Genomic DNA, 17,584 nt, shown 5'->3' with positions numbered 1-17,584 from the left:
GGGTAGGTATCACGAGTATCCCGGGTAAAAAGCGGTCCGTCTAAAATGCGAATATGACTCATATCCGCGGATATGACCAAAACATGCCGATATGGACAAATATAAGCAATATCGACACTTTTTCTGCAATGTTCATTTCAATGTTCAATGAAAAATACACAATATGTATTAAATATGCAAGGTAAAATATCTTAATGAGCTTCTTATTTACGAAAAGATCCAATTTCCTGGAGAAAGTATTATTTTCATTCAAATTGAGATAAGCCTTTTAACCTAAATGCTTTTGAAAACACTTATATAACAACACAACAGAAATGCACAGTATGTACATATTTATTTACAAAATATCAAGGACAGACAGCATATCAAATTTTAAAACATGGTTCATTAAAAACAATTGTCCGCAAAAATAGGTTCCAGCTCAATCCCCTTTGCTCAAAGCAAATATAAATAGATAATGTATATTGTTGTTAAAGTCTCTAAATCAAAGAAGACAAAAGGCATTTTGTAACAAAAAGGCATTTTGTAACAAACGAATGAAGAAAACAAAATTCCAATAAGATCAAAGGAAATGCATGATGCAAAGTTGACATAAAACATAACATGTAATACAAATAAGCACAATACATTAATCATCAGATAAGTTGAGTGTGAAACCTGTACCTGATAATTGTTGATTGGGGGTTATGCTGTTTTCATCAGTACCACAGTTATATCATGGTGACCAGGAATGCAAATAAAAATGGCATTGCCTTACAAATTAAAATAAATGGAAAAGTTCACATTTTTTGGATAGGAAAACAATATAACATATCAATTAGTTGAAAGATTATTGTTTAGAAAATATGCATCTCTTAAATGAATTTATTTTTTAGACTACACATTCTGTTCTATCTGGAAAATACAGCTACATGTTCAAAACACAATTGTTCACAATTTCAGGAACCTATTCTCAATTTCTAGCTAATAAATGAAATTCAAGATCTTCATTAAAATTTACAGATCCAAGGCTCTTAACATGGAATGGAGATTTATCGATGAAGAAATAAATGCATATTGGCGTTCAACTATGGAAAACTTAAGCAATAACAAGTCCACAAAATGAAATAATATTGATCATAATGGTGAACAGCAACATAACTAGAAGCTTTAATTGATTTTGGTTTTTATCAAATTGAAGTATTTTTCTTACATATTTCTGATGGTTTCTTTCAGATAATCTAGCACGGTTTCTAACAGCAAGTGGGTTAACTTCATAAATCATGCTTTTCATGGTTTAGTAAAATGGTTTTCAAAATACAACACAAAGATAGAATTAATTGAATGAATATTGTAACCTGTGACACCAATTCAGCAATAGCGCCCAAACCAAGTATTTCTTTTTTTTTTTAGAAATCCTAATACCCAGGTACATAATATCTCCACTGACAGCCTTAAAAACAATCGACCAGTCGGTAACATAAGAATCAAACTACTGTAATGATTTTGATATCTGACACAAAAAATAAATCTGACCTATGAAACAACTTCAAGCATAATATTGTGCTATGAAATGTATGACCATTAAAAAGCCATAATTATGAAATGTGCAACCTGATGATTTTGATCTACAGCCAAATTTGTTGAGGGATTTGATCAAAATTCATTAAATTTGATCTTTTCATTTGATCAAAAAAATTCGTTGTACTTCATTTAAAGCTTTTTCTTTGAATATAATATATAATATTTCTTATTCATAAGATACCTATACAAACGTACATTTAAAAGGTGTACTTGTAATGAGATTTAAACCATGATTGAATGAGTAAATTCTGTTTACTTTACTCTCATTATTAAAATGACCAACATAACAACGTGAAACAAATATTTCGATCGGTCATTATTTACATTGATGAACCAACGAAATTACTCTGATATCTTATGTACATACAATATAAATAAATAAAACAAAGAACAACAAAGTATGTATATAATACCTAAATTCCCGCCTTTGTCGTAAATTTAAAACAATATACGTCTATTCAATTCACATATATACACACAAACGTTCACACAATCAGTATGAATACAATCAACAAGTCTATTGCAAATGACTATCATACACTTTCTTCTAGCCATGAATACAACGCAGACATATTTCAAAACACAATGACTGATAAAACAATTGACAAATGATGTTTAAATGAAATTGACGAGAGACAAACAGCTTATTCAAAGCATGGATATCTAAAACATGTTTTGAAAAAATGTGAATAAGTTTTCAAGCTTTCCGCCTTTTCTGTTAATTCAATATTCACAAATCACATTCAGTTTTTGTTACCTCAGGAACAAAAGCCTATACATGTAATGTGCCAGCCAGTATTACAAAAAAATTACATAAACTTTTACTGTTGGTAATATTTTTCTTTGAGGAATAACATCTCTTTCCAAGAAATGCTTAGTAAAAATTATAAGAGTCTAACTATTTAGAACTTGTGCAACTCTAACCCTGTAAATATCCAACAATTTAAGCATAAAACATTACTTAAAATAAATAAATAAGAAATTTGATGAATACAAAATATGCTTCACATTGAATTTAGTCTAAATTCAACAAATTTGTTTCTGTTCAATGTAATTTTTCTTTTGTAATTAACCAACTGCAACGACCCGACGCAAGACGACCCCCAATTTAAGCAAAGTACATGACTTTCATCGTGTCTGGATGCAGGGTGACAGTGCGAGCAATTGTGTTGGCCACAGTGCGGTCCTCACCCTGGTCTGATGAATTGCGGCTACTTCCACCTTCGCTACTAAAATGTTGGGATTGTGTCAGAAAGATAGATAGCACACATGTATACAGTGGTGTTACCGTGTATTTATTATGTTATGGAAGTTTATCACAGATGTTTACAGAAGTGTTACGGTGTACTTATTAAAGCGAATTTTATCACACATGTATACAGTGGTGTTACGGTGTATTTATTAAAGGACATTTTTATCCCACATGCATACAGTTGTGTTAGAGTGTATTTATTAAAGACACAGATTCATACAGTTTTAGCTTGGGGTAAGGGGACACTATTTTTCATACACCTCAGGAGAAGGACAATAAAATCTACCCTGCCTCCCCTCAATTGCTTCACCAAATCTCTCCAGTTTAAAATATGCACAGTGAGTTTAAGAGCTGTATGTAAGCAATCTTGGCATTCAGGAGTTGGAAATCAGCAAAAGGAAGAGAATTCATGCCCCTAGGTCTACAGTATTGTGACTGTTTATTAATCACAGGGATCGTTTTACATAGTTTTAACCTCAGTTTGAATGCAAATCTACATGTTGAATGAATATTCTATTGAAGTGTTTACTAGTATATGTTATTTGTTTGAAAGATAACTGATCAAATCTCAATTTTAGACGGTGTTTTTTTAAATTTATTAATGGAGATAAATATACTTCCTAAAAGAAACCATAGTAATTTTTTCTTAACACAAAAAAGCATCATTCTCAAATTCAATCAAAACAGCTGAACAATTTTTATAGATTGCAAACTTTCCTGACTGTATAGAAATTTGTTTCAGCAACTAGCTGTGAAATATGTTCCTTTAATTAAACATTATTTCACCAGTCACTTTGAATGTAAACAAATACAGTATCTTAGCAACAAAGTAAGAATATTACATCCCCTAAGTTTGACTACTGGTACATTATATAGGCATATTTTTTAAATTATATTAACTGCATACAAATGCCATCGATTTTGATTGAGTCACCATTATATATGTCAAAAGTTCGTAAATAAAACACCTAAAAAAGAATGTCCCAAAACCAATACATTTTTAGTGTTATAGACATTCATAAACTTAGTAAAAATAACAATTCTTTTGTTGTTATTGCATAACTAAAATTCCATCAGTCATAAAGAGATAAGGGAGAACGTTAAACATTTGTGTCTTGTTCTGAGAAAACTAGGCAAAATGCATGTGCGTAAAGTGTCGTCCCAGATTAGCCTGTGCAGTCTGCACAGGCTTATCAGGGACGACACTTTCCTCTTAAAATAGATTTTCAGTAAAAAGGGACTTCCTTAAAACGAAATATACCATTAAAACGGAAAGTGTTGTCCCTGATTAGCCTGTGCGGACTGCACAGGCTAATCTGGGACGACACTTTACGCACATGCATTATGCCCAGTTTTCTCAGAACGCGGCTCATTTCATCTAAAACAATTATGTGCACAAAAACACACACTATCACACAACCTCATATATCACTTAGACTTTGTATCACATATAAAACATTCACACGGTTCAAAACAAGTAGCTGCCTACATGAAGGCAAATACTGCACATTCTATGACTTGAACAATTATAGCTATGATTCGGAATAGTTTGGGAACAAATACAAAATTAGCAAATGTTTCTTTACTAAAGAAGCATATACATTGTAAATGGCTAAAGAAATATCATTTAATGATAAATTAATGGACTTTATGGCAAGTTTTAATGCAACTAGTTGTTATGCATGATTTCTGGTCAAAAGATGTAGCTTCAACTATTCAAAGGTACAAGAGCACCGCATAGCGGGTGCCACGCTCGGCTAAGGGTGCAGTTTTGAATAAATGAAAGCTTGTGAAAATTTCTTTTTTTTAGAGGTCAGTGACCTTGACCTTTGACCTAGTGACCCCAAAATGGGTGTGGCATGTAGAACTCATCAAGGTGCATCTACATATGAAGTTTCAAAGTTGTAGGTGGAAGCACTTTGATTTTAGAGCTAATGTTAAGGTTTTAGCACGACGGGGACGATGAGCTGGCTATGACAATACCTCGGGTTTTCTCCGAAAACGCAGAGCTAAAAATGAACAAAATAAAATTTAATTCTAATAAACAGATTGAAGAAGAAAAACCATTTAAACATTTGTTAATATTGTTGCAGCAAATATAAATAACAAACTGAAAAGTCTTTGATGCAGCTAATATAAGTTACAAACTTAAAATTTATGATGCACCATACATAATTTAAAACTTAAACTTAATGTTGTAAAAAGTTAAAAACACCTTTAGTGGTACATTGATATGTAATTCAACTCCGCTTGCTTTTATGTAGGTATTTCCACCTGTATTGCAAATCCACACGGACAAAATTATACACCAACACACAATAATACGGTCATTTCCTACAGCATTCTCAGATATATACCCCACCGGATACTCATAAATATTGCAAACCATGTTTGATTATTGCAATAGAAGCATGTTTTACATGAAATAGTCAATGGATATTCAAGTATATAGTATAACAACATGTTTTTCTGAAAATATAATTGCAGTTAATTTAAGATCCAGTGGAATCTGAGTTAGTTAATAGATCACTGTATAAAATGTCCAACAGTAGTAGAGTCAAACAAAATTTAAAGTAAATAATTAAACTCTTTAACATAAAAAGGTTCATTGTTATGTACATTTCACACCGATTTTATAATAATCCTTAAAAAAATAGATAAGATCAGAGAAATTATTAATTATCCAGAATTTCATAGGAATGTGTTGTTTTCTTCACATTTGTTATTTGTCATAATTTGTGATTTCCCTGAAAACCCTATTGCCTTAATTTTGCCTCAAAACATACATCAAAATGTTCATGGATTTACTTTCTGTAAAGCCTGTAGCCTATTCCTTGGAATTCATGATTAACCCCCAATAGGTTCCGAAAATGTTAAAAAACAAGATGCCTGAAAAGCCCAAAGTCGCTCACCTGAGATAACAAGATATTATTGGGACAAATCTTCTGACCCAGTTTCACGAAGATCGGAAAATAAATGTGGCCTCTAGAGTGTTAACAAGGTTTTACTATAGCCATATAAGGAAAAATGCCTCGCCCCTGGCAGCCATGTTTTTCAACCAACCGGCATCATTTTTGAACTCATCCAAGATATTATCGGGATGAATCTTCTGACCAAGTTTCATGAAGATCGGACATTAAATGCGGCCTTTAGAGTGTTAACAAGATTTTACTATAGCCATATAAGGAAAAATGCCTCGCCCCTTGGAAGCCATTTTTTTCAAGCAAACATAATTATTTTCTAACTCATCCAAGATATCATTGAGACCAATCTTCTGACCAAATTTCATGAAGATTGGACAATAAATGTGGCCTCTAGAGTGTTAACAAGGTTTTACTAAAGCCATATATAGCCATATAAGGAAAAATGCCCCGCCCCTGGTGGCCATGTTTTTAAAGCAACAAAAACCATTTTCGAACTCATCCAAGATATCAATGGGACAAATCTTCAGACCAAGTTTCATGATGATCAGAAAATATATGTGACCTCTAGAGTGTTAACAAGGTCATACATTTCAATATTAAATTTAAAATAAAAGTTGAGAAGAACATGTGTCGAAAAATGCGAAATAAGCCAGATACTTAATTCTGAAATCGAAAATGTCTGTAAAGTCGAATTTGCCAGAATGTATATCATGCATGTACGATGTCAATCTTAATTTAGTTTAATGGTTGTTTTTAAATTTCTGCAATGATGTCTATTCATACGACACACAAACACTAACTCCGATCCTAATAAAAAGACAAATTCTTCGGTTATTGTAAGATAATATGTACGAAATATCTTCGTCACCATCGTCACGGTGCGCTAATTTGTCTTTGCTGCATTTTACGAAATTCGTCTTCAATGTCTTGCCTATTTTGTGTTATTGTAACATGTATTTATCAATATATTACAATTTAACACATATAAAAATCGTACAGTCTGGCTTTAATCGTTTGACAAAAGAATGCCATATTGTACAGAATCATCACACAATAAAAAACATATTCAAAAGTTTGCTATCTTCCAGAATGTAAAACTATCATTTATAATAAATTCCACTTAATCTTCTTGTGCTTAAAAAAAAATATTTTAAAAAGGGAGACAACTCTGTCAATTCAACATAATTTTTCAATAGCCATTTTGCAGTTAATTCCCTTGACATGCTAAACTAGAGTGTTCACAAGCTGCTTTACTATATAAATATAAGGATAATGACCCCCCCCCCAGCGGCCATGCTTTTTTATCGCTCCAAACCATTTTCAAACTCAACCGTCATATCTAGAAAACACATGTTCTGACCCAATTTCATGAACATTGGACCAAAAATGTGACTTCTAGAGGGTTCACATGTTTTCACTATATATAGAGAGAGAAAACTGCCCCGCCCCCTGGCAGCCATGTTTTTTCACCGATCTGGACCATTTTCGAACTCGTCCGAGATATCAATGAAACCAGTGTTTTGACCAAGTTTCATGATGATTGGGCAAAAATTGTGACTTCTAGAGTGTTCACAAGGTTTCTCTAAAGCCATATAAGGAATACTGCCCCGCCCCCTGGCGGCCATGTTTTTCAACGGACCAGAATCACTTTTGAACTCAACCAACATATCATTAAGACAAACATTTTGACAAAATTACATGAAGATTGGGCATCAAATATGACTTCTACAGTGTTCACAAGGTTTTCCTTTTTTTTGACCTAGTGATCTAGTTTTTGACCCAGCATGACCCAGTTTGGAACTCAGTCGAGGTATCAATGGGACAAATGTTCTGACCAAGTTTCATGAAAATCAGGCAATAAATGTGGCCTCTAGAGTGTTTACAAGGCAAAATGTTGACGACGCACGACGGACAAAAGGCGATCACAAAAGCTCACCATGAGCACAACCAGGTGAGCAAAAAAAAAGACCACTAAAATCTTCATATTTATATGATATTAGAATATGATTGCTCCAATATGAGCCTGAAAAGGTTGAAGACAAATGATAGGTGAAAAAACAATCTATCTAGTCCATCATTTCAAGTTCCAGGGCCTTAACAGCGCCTACACATAGGAATTCAATAGGATACATCATTCCAAGTTATGAGAACTGAGAAGTGTTGAAAAAATCCATCATTCCAAGACTTAAAAGGCATCTGAAGTCGATCATTTGGCGTTCCGTAGAACTATAAGGAGGCATTCACAGTAGAAGTCTATTGCACAGAATATGGCTCATGCAAAGTACATGAATCTGACAGTATCAGGGTGGACTGTGACGGCGCGGGCCATTACAGAGGGCGCCCTATCATCACTGTTGTCCGAGTAACGGCTGCCTTCTCCGCTGTAAAGAGACCAGGCAGAGATGAGTGAATACTGGAGCATGTAGGTATATAGAAAGAAGGCAAAATATGAGCCTTGCCCTAGCAAAATGGCTTAACCCATTTATGCCTAGTGGACTCTCCCATCCTTTTAAATTGGATCAATTTATTTTCAAAATTAGGGATGTCTAGTATATTTATTTCTATATTTAGAACAATTCTTACAGAAATTCCTTTAAGCAAACAGCGTAGACCCAGATGAGACGCCTCATCATGCGGCGTCTCATCTGGGTATACGCTGTTTGCAATGTCCTTTTTTCAGGACGCTAGGCATGAATGGCTTAATGCATGTGCGTAAAGTATCTTCCCAGTAAAGCTTGTGCAGTCCCCAAAGGCTAATCAGGGATGATGCTTTCCGCTTTTATGGTATTTTTGTATAAAGGAAGTCTGTTATCAGATGATGTTAAGGCGGAAAGTGTCATCATCTGATAAGCCTCAGCAAACTGCATAAGCCAATCTGGGATGACCTATATAGCACATGAATTATGACCTGTTTTCCATAAGCCAATCTGGGATGACCTATTAAGCACATGAATTAAGACCTGTTTTCCATAAGCCAATCTGGGATGACCTATTTAAGCACGTGAATTAAGACCTGTTTTCCATAAGACAATCTAGGATGACCTATTAAGCACATGAATTAAGACCTGTTTTCCATAAGCCAATCAGGGATGACCTATTAAGCACATGAATTAAGACCTGTTTTCCATAAGCCAATCTGGGATGACCTATTAAGCACATGAGTTAAGACATGTTTTCCATAAGCCAATCTGGGATGACCTATTAAGCACGTGAATAAAGAACTGTTTTCCATAAGCCAATCTGGGATGACCTATTAAGCACATGAGTTAAGACATGTTTTCCATAAGCCAATCTGGGATGACCAATTTAAGCGCATGAATTAAGACCTGTTTTCCATAAGCCAATCTGGGATGACCTATTAAGCCCATGAATTAAGACCTGTTTTCCATGAGCCAATCTGGGATGACCTATTTAAATACATGAATTAAGACCTGTTTTCCATAAGCCAATCTGGGATGACCTATTAAGCACATGAATTAAGACATGTTTTCCATAAGCCAATCTGGGATGACCTATTAAGCACATTAATTAAGACCTGCTTTCCATAAGCCAATCTAGGATGACCTATTAAGCACATGAATTAAGACATGTTTTCCATAAGCCAATCTGGGATGACCTATTAAGCACATGAATTAAGACCTGTTTTCCATAAGCCAATCTGGGATGACCTATTAAGCACATGAATCAAGAACTGTTTTCCATAAGCCAATCTGGGATGACCTATTAAGCACGTGAATTAAGACCTGTTTTCCATAAGCCAATCAGGGATGACCTATTAAGCACATGAATTAAGACCTGTTTTCCATAAGCCAATCTGGGATGACCTATTAAGCATATGAATAAGACCTGTTTTCCATAAGCCAATCTGGGATGACCTATTAAGCACGTGAATTAAGACCTGTTTTCCATAAGCCAATCAGGGATGACCTATTAAGCACATGAATTAAGACCTGTTTTCCATAAGCCAATCTGGGATGACCTATTAAGCATATGAATAAGACCTGTTTTCCATAAGCCAATCTGGGATGACCTATTAAGCATGTGAATTAAGAACTGTTTTCCATAAGCCTATCTGGGATGACCTATTAAGCACATGAATTAAGACCTGTTTTCCATAAGCCAATCTGGGATGACCTATTAAGCACGTGAATTAAGACCTGTTTTCCATAAGCCAATCAGGGATGACCTATTAAGCACATGAATTAAGACCTGTTTTCCATAAGCCAATCTGGGATGACCTATTAAGCATATGAATAAGACCTGTTTTCCATAAGCCAATCTGGGATGACCTATTAAGCATGTGAATTAAGAACTGTTTTCCATAAGCCAATCTGGGATGACCTATTAAGCACATGAATTAAGACCTGTTTTCCATGAGCCAATCTGGGATGACCTATTAAGCACATGAATTAAGACCTGTTTTCCATGAGCCTATGCAGAGGCAAAGGAACTTCTTTTGACTTGTTTGTGTTGCTTCATAAAAAAAATTGACCCTTAAATACTTATTAAAGGTGCATAACAACTACTGCTAAATTATATTGCATTATTTCTTCAAATTTCAGTATTCTACCATGATTGCTTGAAAATCAAATAGTTTTTTTTTTCAAATTCTGTGACAATGTTTTAATTTTATAATTATTAAGAGATCATTTTTGACAACATTTGATAACTTAAGTTCAGACAGGTTTCAAACAATTAATTTTCACAAAAACATATTATGAAGTTTATTTTGTACATAAATCTGAACCTGTTACCTTAACACAATTAACAGAACAATGTACCTTTGAAAAAGAATTTATAATTGAGATGTAAAGACATGCCAAAGTGTTAGCGGTATGCAAGTTCAAAACAGCTACAAGATGATCCTAGTAAATTATTGGACATCACATAGTAAGAAACTGCAAATAGCATTATATAAACAAGAATTGAGCTATAATTACACACATACATATTAGGTATGGCCGCAGTCTGTGAAAACTGGGCTAAATGCATGTCATCCTAGATTAGCCTTGCAGTCTTCACAGGCTAATAAAGGGACAACACTTTACATCTGCATTTATGTTTACAAGATACATCCTTTAAACCAAAAAAATCAACAAAAGCAGAAAGTGTAGTCCCTGAAAAGCTTGTGTCGACTGCACAGTCTCATCTTGAAACTTTACACACATGCATTAAGCCCAGTTTTCCCAGAAAGCCTCTCAGGTAAATAGTGTCTCAGCCTTGCAGACATTACATGCTATGTTTTCAGTAGCGAATAAAGAGCTGCCAACTCTTTAGCATTTCCTATTAAAACCCACCTATTCATGTTTCCTCTTTGAATAAAACAGAATTAAAATTACTTAAATTTGCTGAAAGTTTTATCATTAATACTTCGTCTCAAAATAAAATAAACAAGAAACCGTCGGAGACGGGTGATGCTCCCCAAAGGTTTTTTGTCACAATATTGCACTATATATTCAGATAAAAGGAAACGTCTAGTAGTTGGGGGGACAAGAATTGCACTATATGTACAGTTAATGGAAAATTTCAAAGGGCCATAACTCTGTGAAAAATCATCCGACCAGAGCCCGCTGATAATATGCACATCTCCTCTTGGTAGTGAAGCTTCCCATAAAGTTTCATTGAATTCCGGTCATTAGTTGTTGAGAAATAGCCCCGACAAAAATTGTGCACGGATGGACACACACACGGACAGAAGAAACGGCGACTATATGCTCCCCCCAAATTTTTTGGGGGGAGCATAACAAATAATTGTTTTCGATGAACCCTTAAAAAACCCTCCTTTTTCAAATCAATAACTTAATTCGCAAAGATCAAAGAAAAATATTTCTTGAAACAAAATAATACAAATAACTTTGCACACACAGGTCTTATTCTGGTAAAACTGGGCCTAATACATTTGCATGAAGTGTCGTCCCTGGTTAGCCTGCGCAGACTAAACAGGCTTATCAGGGACAACACTTTCTACCTATACTGAAATATTGTTGAGAAGAGACTTCCCTTACAACTAAACCATCCATAGAGGTGGAGAGTGTTGTCCCAGATAAGCCTGTGCAGACTACACAGGCTAATCTGTGATGACCCTACAAACATCCGTTAAGCTCCATTTTCCCAGAATCGATCTCATATGAAAATTCAGATATAAAATCAAGCAATCATACCTGTCATGTTCCTTTTCCACAAGGTGGTATCGTGCGCGGAAGGCCACCAGATGGGCGTAGTAGGCGGGGGCTGGGATGGACACGCTGCGAGTACACCGCACGTAGGTGTGACACAGCTGGTACGTCAACATCTGCAGCTCGTCCGCAGAGAACCGATTGTCATCCCACAGCACATGGTAGTGAGATGGTCTGCTGGTACCCTGTAGTAAATAAAGTAGGATTTTATGATCTATATTTCTTTTTTGTATGTCGTTCTTACCAGTTGAGGGTACTTTTATTTTTTTGGAAGGGGTATGATTTTGAAAACACCTCAAAATAACACACCACGGGTGTGATTTAAGAACCACCACGGGGGAGGAAAAAAGCCTCCACCATACAGGAATCAACTGAACTCTCATTTATACATAGATCCAGAAAAGTTGATTACTATTGGTAAAATTTGTTTAACATTGAAGGGGAGGAAATGAGCTGAAAGGAGAAGTCACACCCCTGTTGTAATTTGGATCACCAAATCTTTTGAAAAAAACCCATAATATCTGTCAGGACAAACAAGGTTGAGCCATTTTATGCACCAATATATGCTCACACAGATAACAATAGGTAATATAGCATGTGATTATGAGAAGTTTGTAAATAAGTCATCTCATTTTTACCACACATGAAGTGTTTATTTTTTCTTCTCAAAAGAATCACGGGGTTAGTATATTCCATGATTACCAGAATGTCAATGTGGCTAAGTTATTTTGAAAATGAGCCATATTTGGAACAAGACTACTCTATCAATACCTGAATTCCAGCATGGCTACACAGGTAGAAGTCAAACTCAGTAGGGTGGGTGATGCCCACGTCCACGGTGGTGCCTGCAGGGATGTTCCCACTGCGGCCGATCTGGTCCTTGCGGTCGGCGCAGAACAGGCGCGTGTGGTGGCGCTTCTGAACCACAATGAACGTGATGCCAGGCTGGTAGTCACCTTCCAGCTTCATGCAGGCCTCGCGCACTGCACGCAACTCATGAGAGAGGACCTAGAAGAGGAGTATAAACCCTTTACCACTTAGATCTCGCGCACTGCACGCAACTCGTGAGAGAGGACCTAAAAGAGGAGTATTAACCCTTTACCACTTAGATACATATTTAACCCTTTACCACTTAGATACGTATTTAACCCGTTACCACTTAGATACGTATTTAATCCTTTACCACTTAGATACATATTTTCACGCATTTGTAGTTCCTTAGAAAGTTACATTTAATTTAAGACCTTTCTAACTTGATAAAAGTTGTTAAGACTTCATCTCCAAACCTTAGATACTGATGAGCAGTTAATAGCATCAAACCTGAACAGACTGCAAGTTACTCACAGGCTGTTCTGGTTTTATGCTGTTTGCAAAAGCCATTTTTACTTTGCTTCTGATGGGGTTAAGGTTTAATTTGAGCACATTCTGTGACAATGAGGCTTAATTCATGTGTATAGTTATTTCCCAGATTAGCCTGTGCATACTCAATTTTCCGCGTTAACGGTATTTTCCGTAAAGGAAGTCTCTTCTTAGATAAAAAACCATTTCAGGTGTAAATTGTTGTCCCTGATTAGCCTGCCTGAGCTGCACAGGCTAATCTGGGATGACACTTAACACACATGCATGAAGCCCTGTTTTTTCACAGCTACGCTCATTAATTTTGTTGAAATATGTGAAGTGGCTTGCAAACTCCTGAGAAATCACTGACAGATGAGTTTTTGTTTTCAAGTGATGATGTGATGAAAAGTTATGTAGTATTGAAGGGATGAAAGCACTTTTAAATAATGTGTATACAAGAGATTCATGAAATGGCACACCATTTGGGCCAAGCACTGACATAATACTAAGAAAAAAGTGACTATCTTTAAAATGACAATCTGATGAAAAGTTTTAAAACATTTTAAGGGATCAAAGAACTTTTTAAATTATGTTTAGAAAAAAATGCTTCATGACATTAAAAAGCAAGGAATGCAACACGTTTGATTATTTTACAAATTTAATTTCTCATACACATGCTGACTGATTCTCTGAATGACCAGACAACACCAACCGCAATATCCCCTCGCAAACTCATGCATCTACTCACAGATTGGAACTGGCTCTCTTTCACTTACACGGGATCACATACATGCTACCTGATTCACTAAATGAGGAGACAACCACCAACCCACTCACAGAATTGAACTGGCCCTCGGACACACCGTCTCGGTAGAAGATGATGCGTGTGGGCTTGAAGCGCGTGGACTTGTAGAACTGAATGAGCAGCTCCTTGACCATGGACGAGAGCTCCTGGATGATCTCCTGCCGATGCTGTTGCACCCGCACTGTGGCTGAGTAGCGACTCGGATGGGCATCCATGCTTGCTACAACCTGGTGTGGGGAGAGATTATAGGTTAATACACAGCTATGATGCGCCTGGAGGTAGAATTGGCACCCTTTATCGCTTAGATACGCATTTTGACACGTTTGTAGTTCATTAGAAAATGAAATCACACTACTGCCAGATTAGTTTTTAACGTTTTATTTCCAAACTTAACACTGATAAGTAGCAAACAGTATAAAACCTGAACAGACTGAAAATTGATCGCAGGTTGTAATGGTTTTATGCTGGTTGCAAAAGCCGTTTTCTTTTTGCTACTGAGCGGGAAAGGGTTTAGGAATAAATGTTTTCTGTTCCTTTAACTTTTTAAGACTAGTAGCTGGTGTCATGGCATAACAAGGTGGAATGTCTGCGTGATTTTGCAGCCTCTCAAGTCTTAATGAAAACCCAGAAATATATAATCTTAGAAGTGTATTTTTAGGCAATTCTAAGGAATTGCTGCCACAACCGCACCATGGCAGAGTAGCAGCTTGAGTGCTTGTCTTTTATGGGAGATTCTGTTTGACCCTATGTATTTTAGCTTGATTGAATTGAAAGCCCGAGGCTAATTGTGACTCTCTTGGGTCCGTTTTCTGGAAATGCAGTTCTTGGTGTCTTTGGACATTATCTTCAGATCTCTCCCAGAGTGGGAATGAAACCCAGGAAAACTTTATCGCTTAGCAGACACTCTATCCACTATGCAAGCGCGGTGGGGTGATAACATTTAGAGACTTTATAACATTATGGTGCGCCTTTAGCTAGTATAGGAGCACATTTCAAAGTATTGGCAAAAGGGCCTGTTCCATGATAATAAGTCATTAAAAAAACATTATTTTCACCAATCAATATCAATTATATGTTAATAATTTAATAAATTGTAACTTCTGGAGGAAGCCATAAGATTTGGCAAAATTTGTCAGCAAAATGTTTAAATTGTTATATTCTTTCCATGCACAAGTACACATGTTCATAGAATGTTTATGCAAAAGAGATTTGTATCAAAAATTCATGCTAATCTTCAGTTAAATAGAGAACATGCACACAATAACATGCACATGACATTTTGAGGTCTAACAGAGTAGATGTCATTTTGATTGCAAAAACAAAGCACTTGTCTATCTAGCCAAATTAGTTTTCAAATACCCAAGACAGGTATAATTCAATATACCCGATTTTTATTAAAAAAAGATAAAATTATTCCGGAAATTAAATAAGCTTTAAGTATAATACTTTAGTAAAATTAAAATTAAATAGATGGACACATCAAATGTGTATGGGGCTACTTTAAACTATCATATTGAGCACAAAAATCTGCAGTTTATCATTCAACACATACTGCAGGCAAGCAGAACTTGCCACTGACTTCGGGATAATCTATAAAACAGGGGTGAGATTTCTGAGCTTTGTTAGCTGATTTTATAGCCCTTATTTGGCTATATTCCCTATTGTAAAACTTTTTTTCCCAAATCCAGTCCTAAATTTCCCAACTAATCGTTTGACTTTCAGATGTTGGGAGATAATTGAAGAAACAAGCAAATTCGTTGAATTGATATCCCCCGCCAATATGCTTCTGGACACAGAAGTGTTATATTTGACACTCAAAAAAGCATTTTTTCAAGATACAAAGGGCCATAACTCCTTTATTAACAGGTGGTGTACAATGCCATTTGGCGTGCATCATCCTCTTATCCATATATATATATATATACACTCAAACCAAGTTTCAATGAAATCCGCCAAAGCACTTCAAAGATATGGCTCCGGACACAAAAAAGCATTTTTTTCAAGATACAAAGGGCAATAACTCCGTTATTAACAGATGGTGTACAATGCCATTTGGCATGAATCATCCTTTATCCATATATATACTCATACCAAGTTTCAATGAAATCCGCCAAAGCACTTCCAAGATGTGGCTTCGGACACAAAAGTGCCGGAGGGATGGAAGGAAAGACGGATGGACAACGCAAAAACAATATCCCTCCGCCTATGGCGGGGGATAATAAGTATTTAAGATGTAACATCCATTTTACTGATATCTTTCTGATAATAATTTTTTGTTCTATGTTCACCATATTAGGGTTTGGGGACCCTGCCCTAAACCCTCCATGTTGGGTTCACCATATAAGGGGACCCTGCCCTTTGCCCTCTATCTTGGGTTCACCATATTATGGGACGCTGCCCTTTACCCCTCATCTTGGGTTCACCATATTAGGGGACCCTGCCCTTTGCCCTCCATCTTGGGTTCACCATATTAGGGGACCCTGCCCTTTACCCTCCATCTTGGGTACACCATATTAGGGGACCCTGCCCTCTACTCTCCATCTTGGGTTCACCATATTAGGGGACCCTGCCCTCTACCCTCCATCTAGGGTTCACCATATTAGGGGACCCTGCCCTCTACCCTCCATCTTGGGTTCACCATATTAGGGGACCCTGCCCTCTACCCTCCATCTTGGGTTCACCATATTAGGGGACCCTGCTCTTTACCCTCCATCTTGGGTTCACCATATTAGGGGACCCTGCCTTTTACCCTTCATCTTTGGTTCACCATATTATGGGACGCTGCCCTTTACCCCTCATCTTGGGTTCACCATATTAGGGGACCCTGCCCTTTGCCCTCCATCTTGGGTTCACCATATTAGGGGACCCTGCCCTTTGCCCTCCATCTTGGGTTCACCATATTAGGGGACCCTGCCCTTTACCCTCTATCTTGGGTTCACCATATTAGGGGACCCTGCCCTTTACCCCTCATCTTGGGTTCACCATATTAGGGGACCCTGCCCTTTACCTTCCATCTTGGGTTCACCATATTAGGGGACCCTGCCCTTTACCCTCCATCTTGGGTTCACCATCTTAGAGAACCCTGCCCTTTACCCTCCATCTTGGGTTCACCATCTTAGAGAACCCTGCCCTTTACCCTCCATCTTGGGTTCACCATCTTAGAGAACCCTGCCCTTTACCCTCCATCTTAGGTTCACCATATTAGGGGACCCTGCCCTCTACCCTCCATCATGGGTTCACCATATAAGGGGACCCTGCCCTCTACCCTCCATCTTGGGTTCACCATATTAGGGGACCCTGCCCTCTACTCTCCATCTAGGGTTCACCATATTAGGGGACCCTGCCCTCTACTCTCCATCTTAGGTTCACCATATTAGGGGACCCTGCCCTTTACCCTCCATCTTGGGTTCACCATATTAGGGGACCCTGCCCTCTACCCTCCATCATGGGTTCACCATATAAGGGGACCCTGCCCTCTACCCTCCATCTTGGGTTCACCATATTAGGGGACCCTGCCCTCTACTCT

At 36.9% G+C, this 17,584-nt stretch overlaps 1 protein-coding gene across 10 annotated transcripts in view; it reads right to left on the bottom strand.

Moving 5' to 3' along the window:
• Positions 1-317: 317 nt before the first annotated feature.
• LOC127847243 (protein argonaute-2-like) overlaps positions 318-17,584 on the bottom strand; it is an 82,249-nt gene continuing 64,982 nt past the window's right edge. For 8 of the 10 annotated variants that reach the window (XM_052379032.1, XM_052379030.1, XM_052379028.1 and 5 more), the window contains 4 exons: positions 14,091-14,285; positions 12,687-12,923; positions 11,901-12,100; positions 318-2,792 (listed from right to left, as the gene is read on the bottom strand). In XM_052379032.1, the coding sequence (XP_052234992.1) occupies positions 2,672-2,792; positions 11,901-12,100; positions 12,687-12,923; positions 14,091-14,285 (753 nt within the window). In that variant the 3' untranslated portion in view covers positions 318-2,671. Of the gene's footprint in view, positions 8,121-11,900; positions 12,101-12,686; positions 12,924-14,090; positions 14,286-17,584 lie in introns of all 10 variants that reach the window. The other 2 variants (XM_052379025.1, XM_052379027.1) reach the window with 1 other exon arrangement.

Source organism: Dreissena polymorpha, chromosome 10 (genome assembly GCF_020536995.1).
Source record: "Dreissena polymorpha isolate Duluth1 chromosome 10, UMN_Dpol_1.0, whole genome shotgun sequence".
Classification (NCBI taxonomy): domain Eukaryota; kingdom Metazoa; phylum Mollusca; class Bivalvia; order Myida; family Dreissenidae; genus Dreissena; species Dreissena polymorpha.
This window is presented reverse-complemented; position numbering and strand designations above follow the sequence as displayed.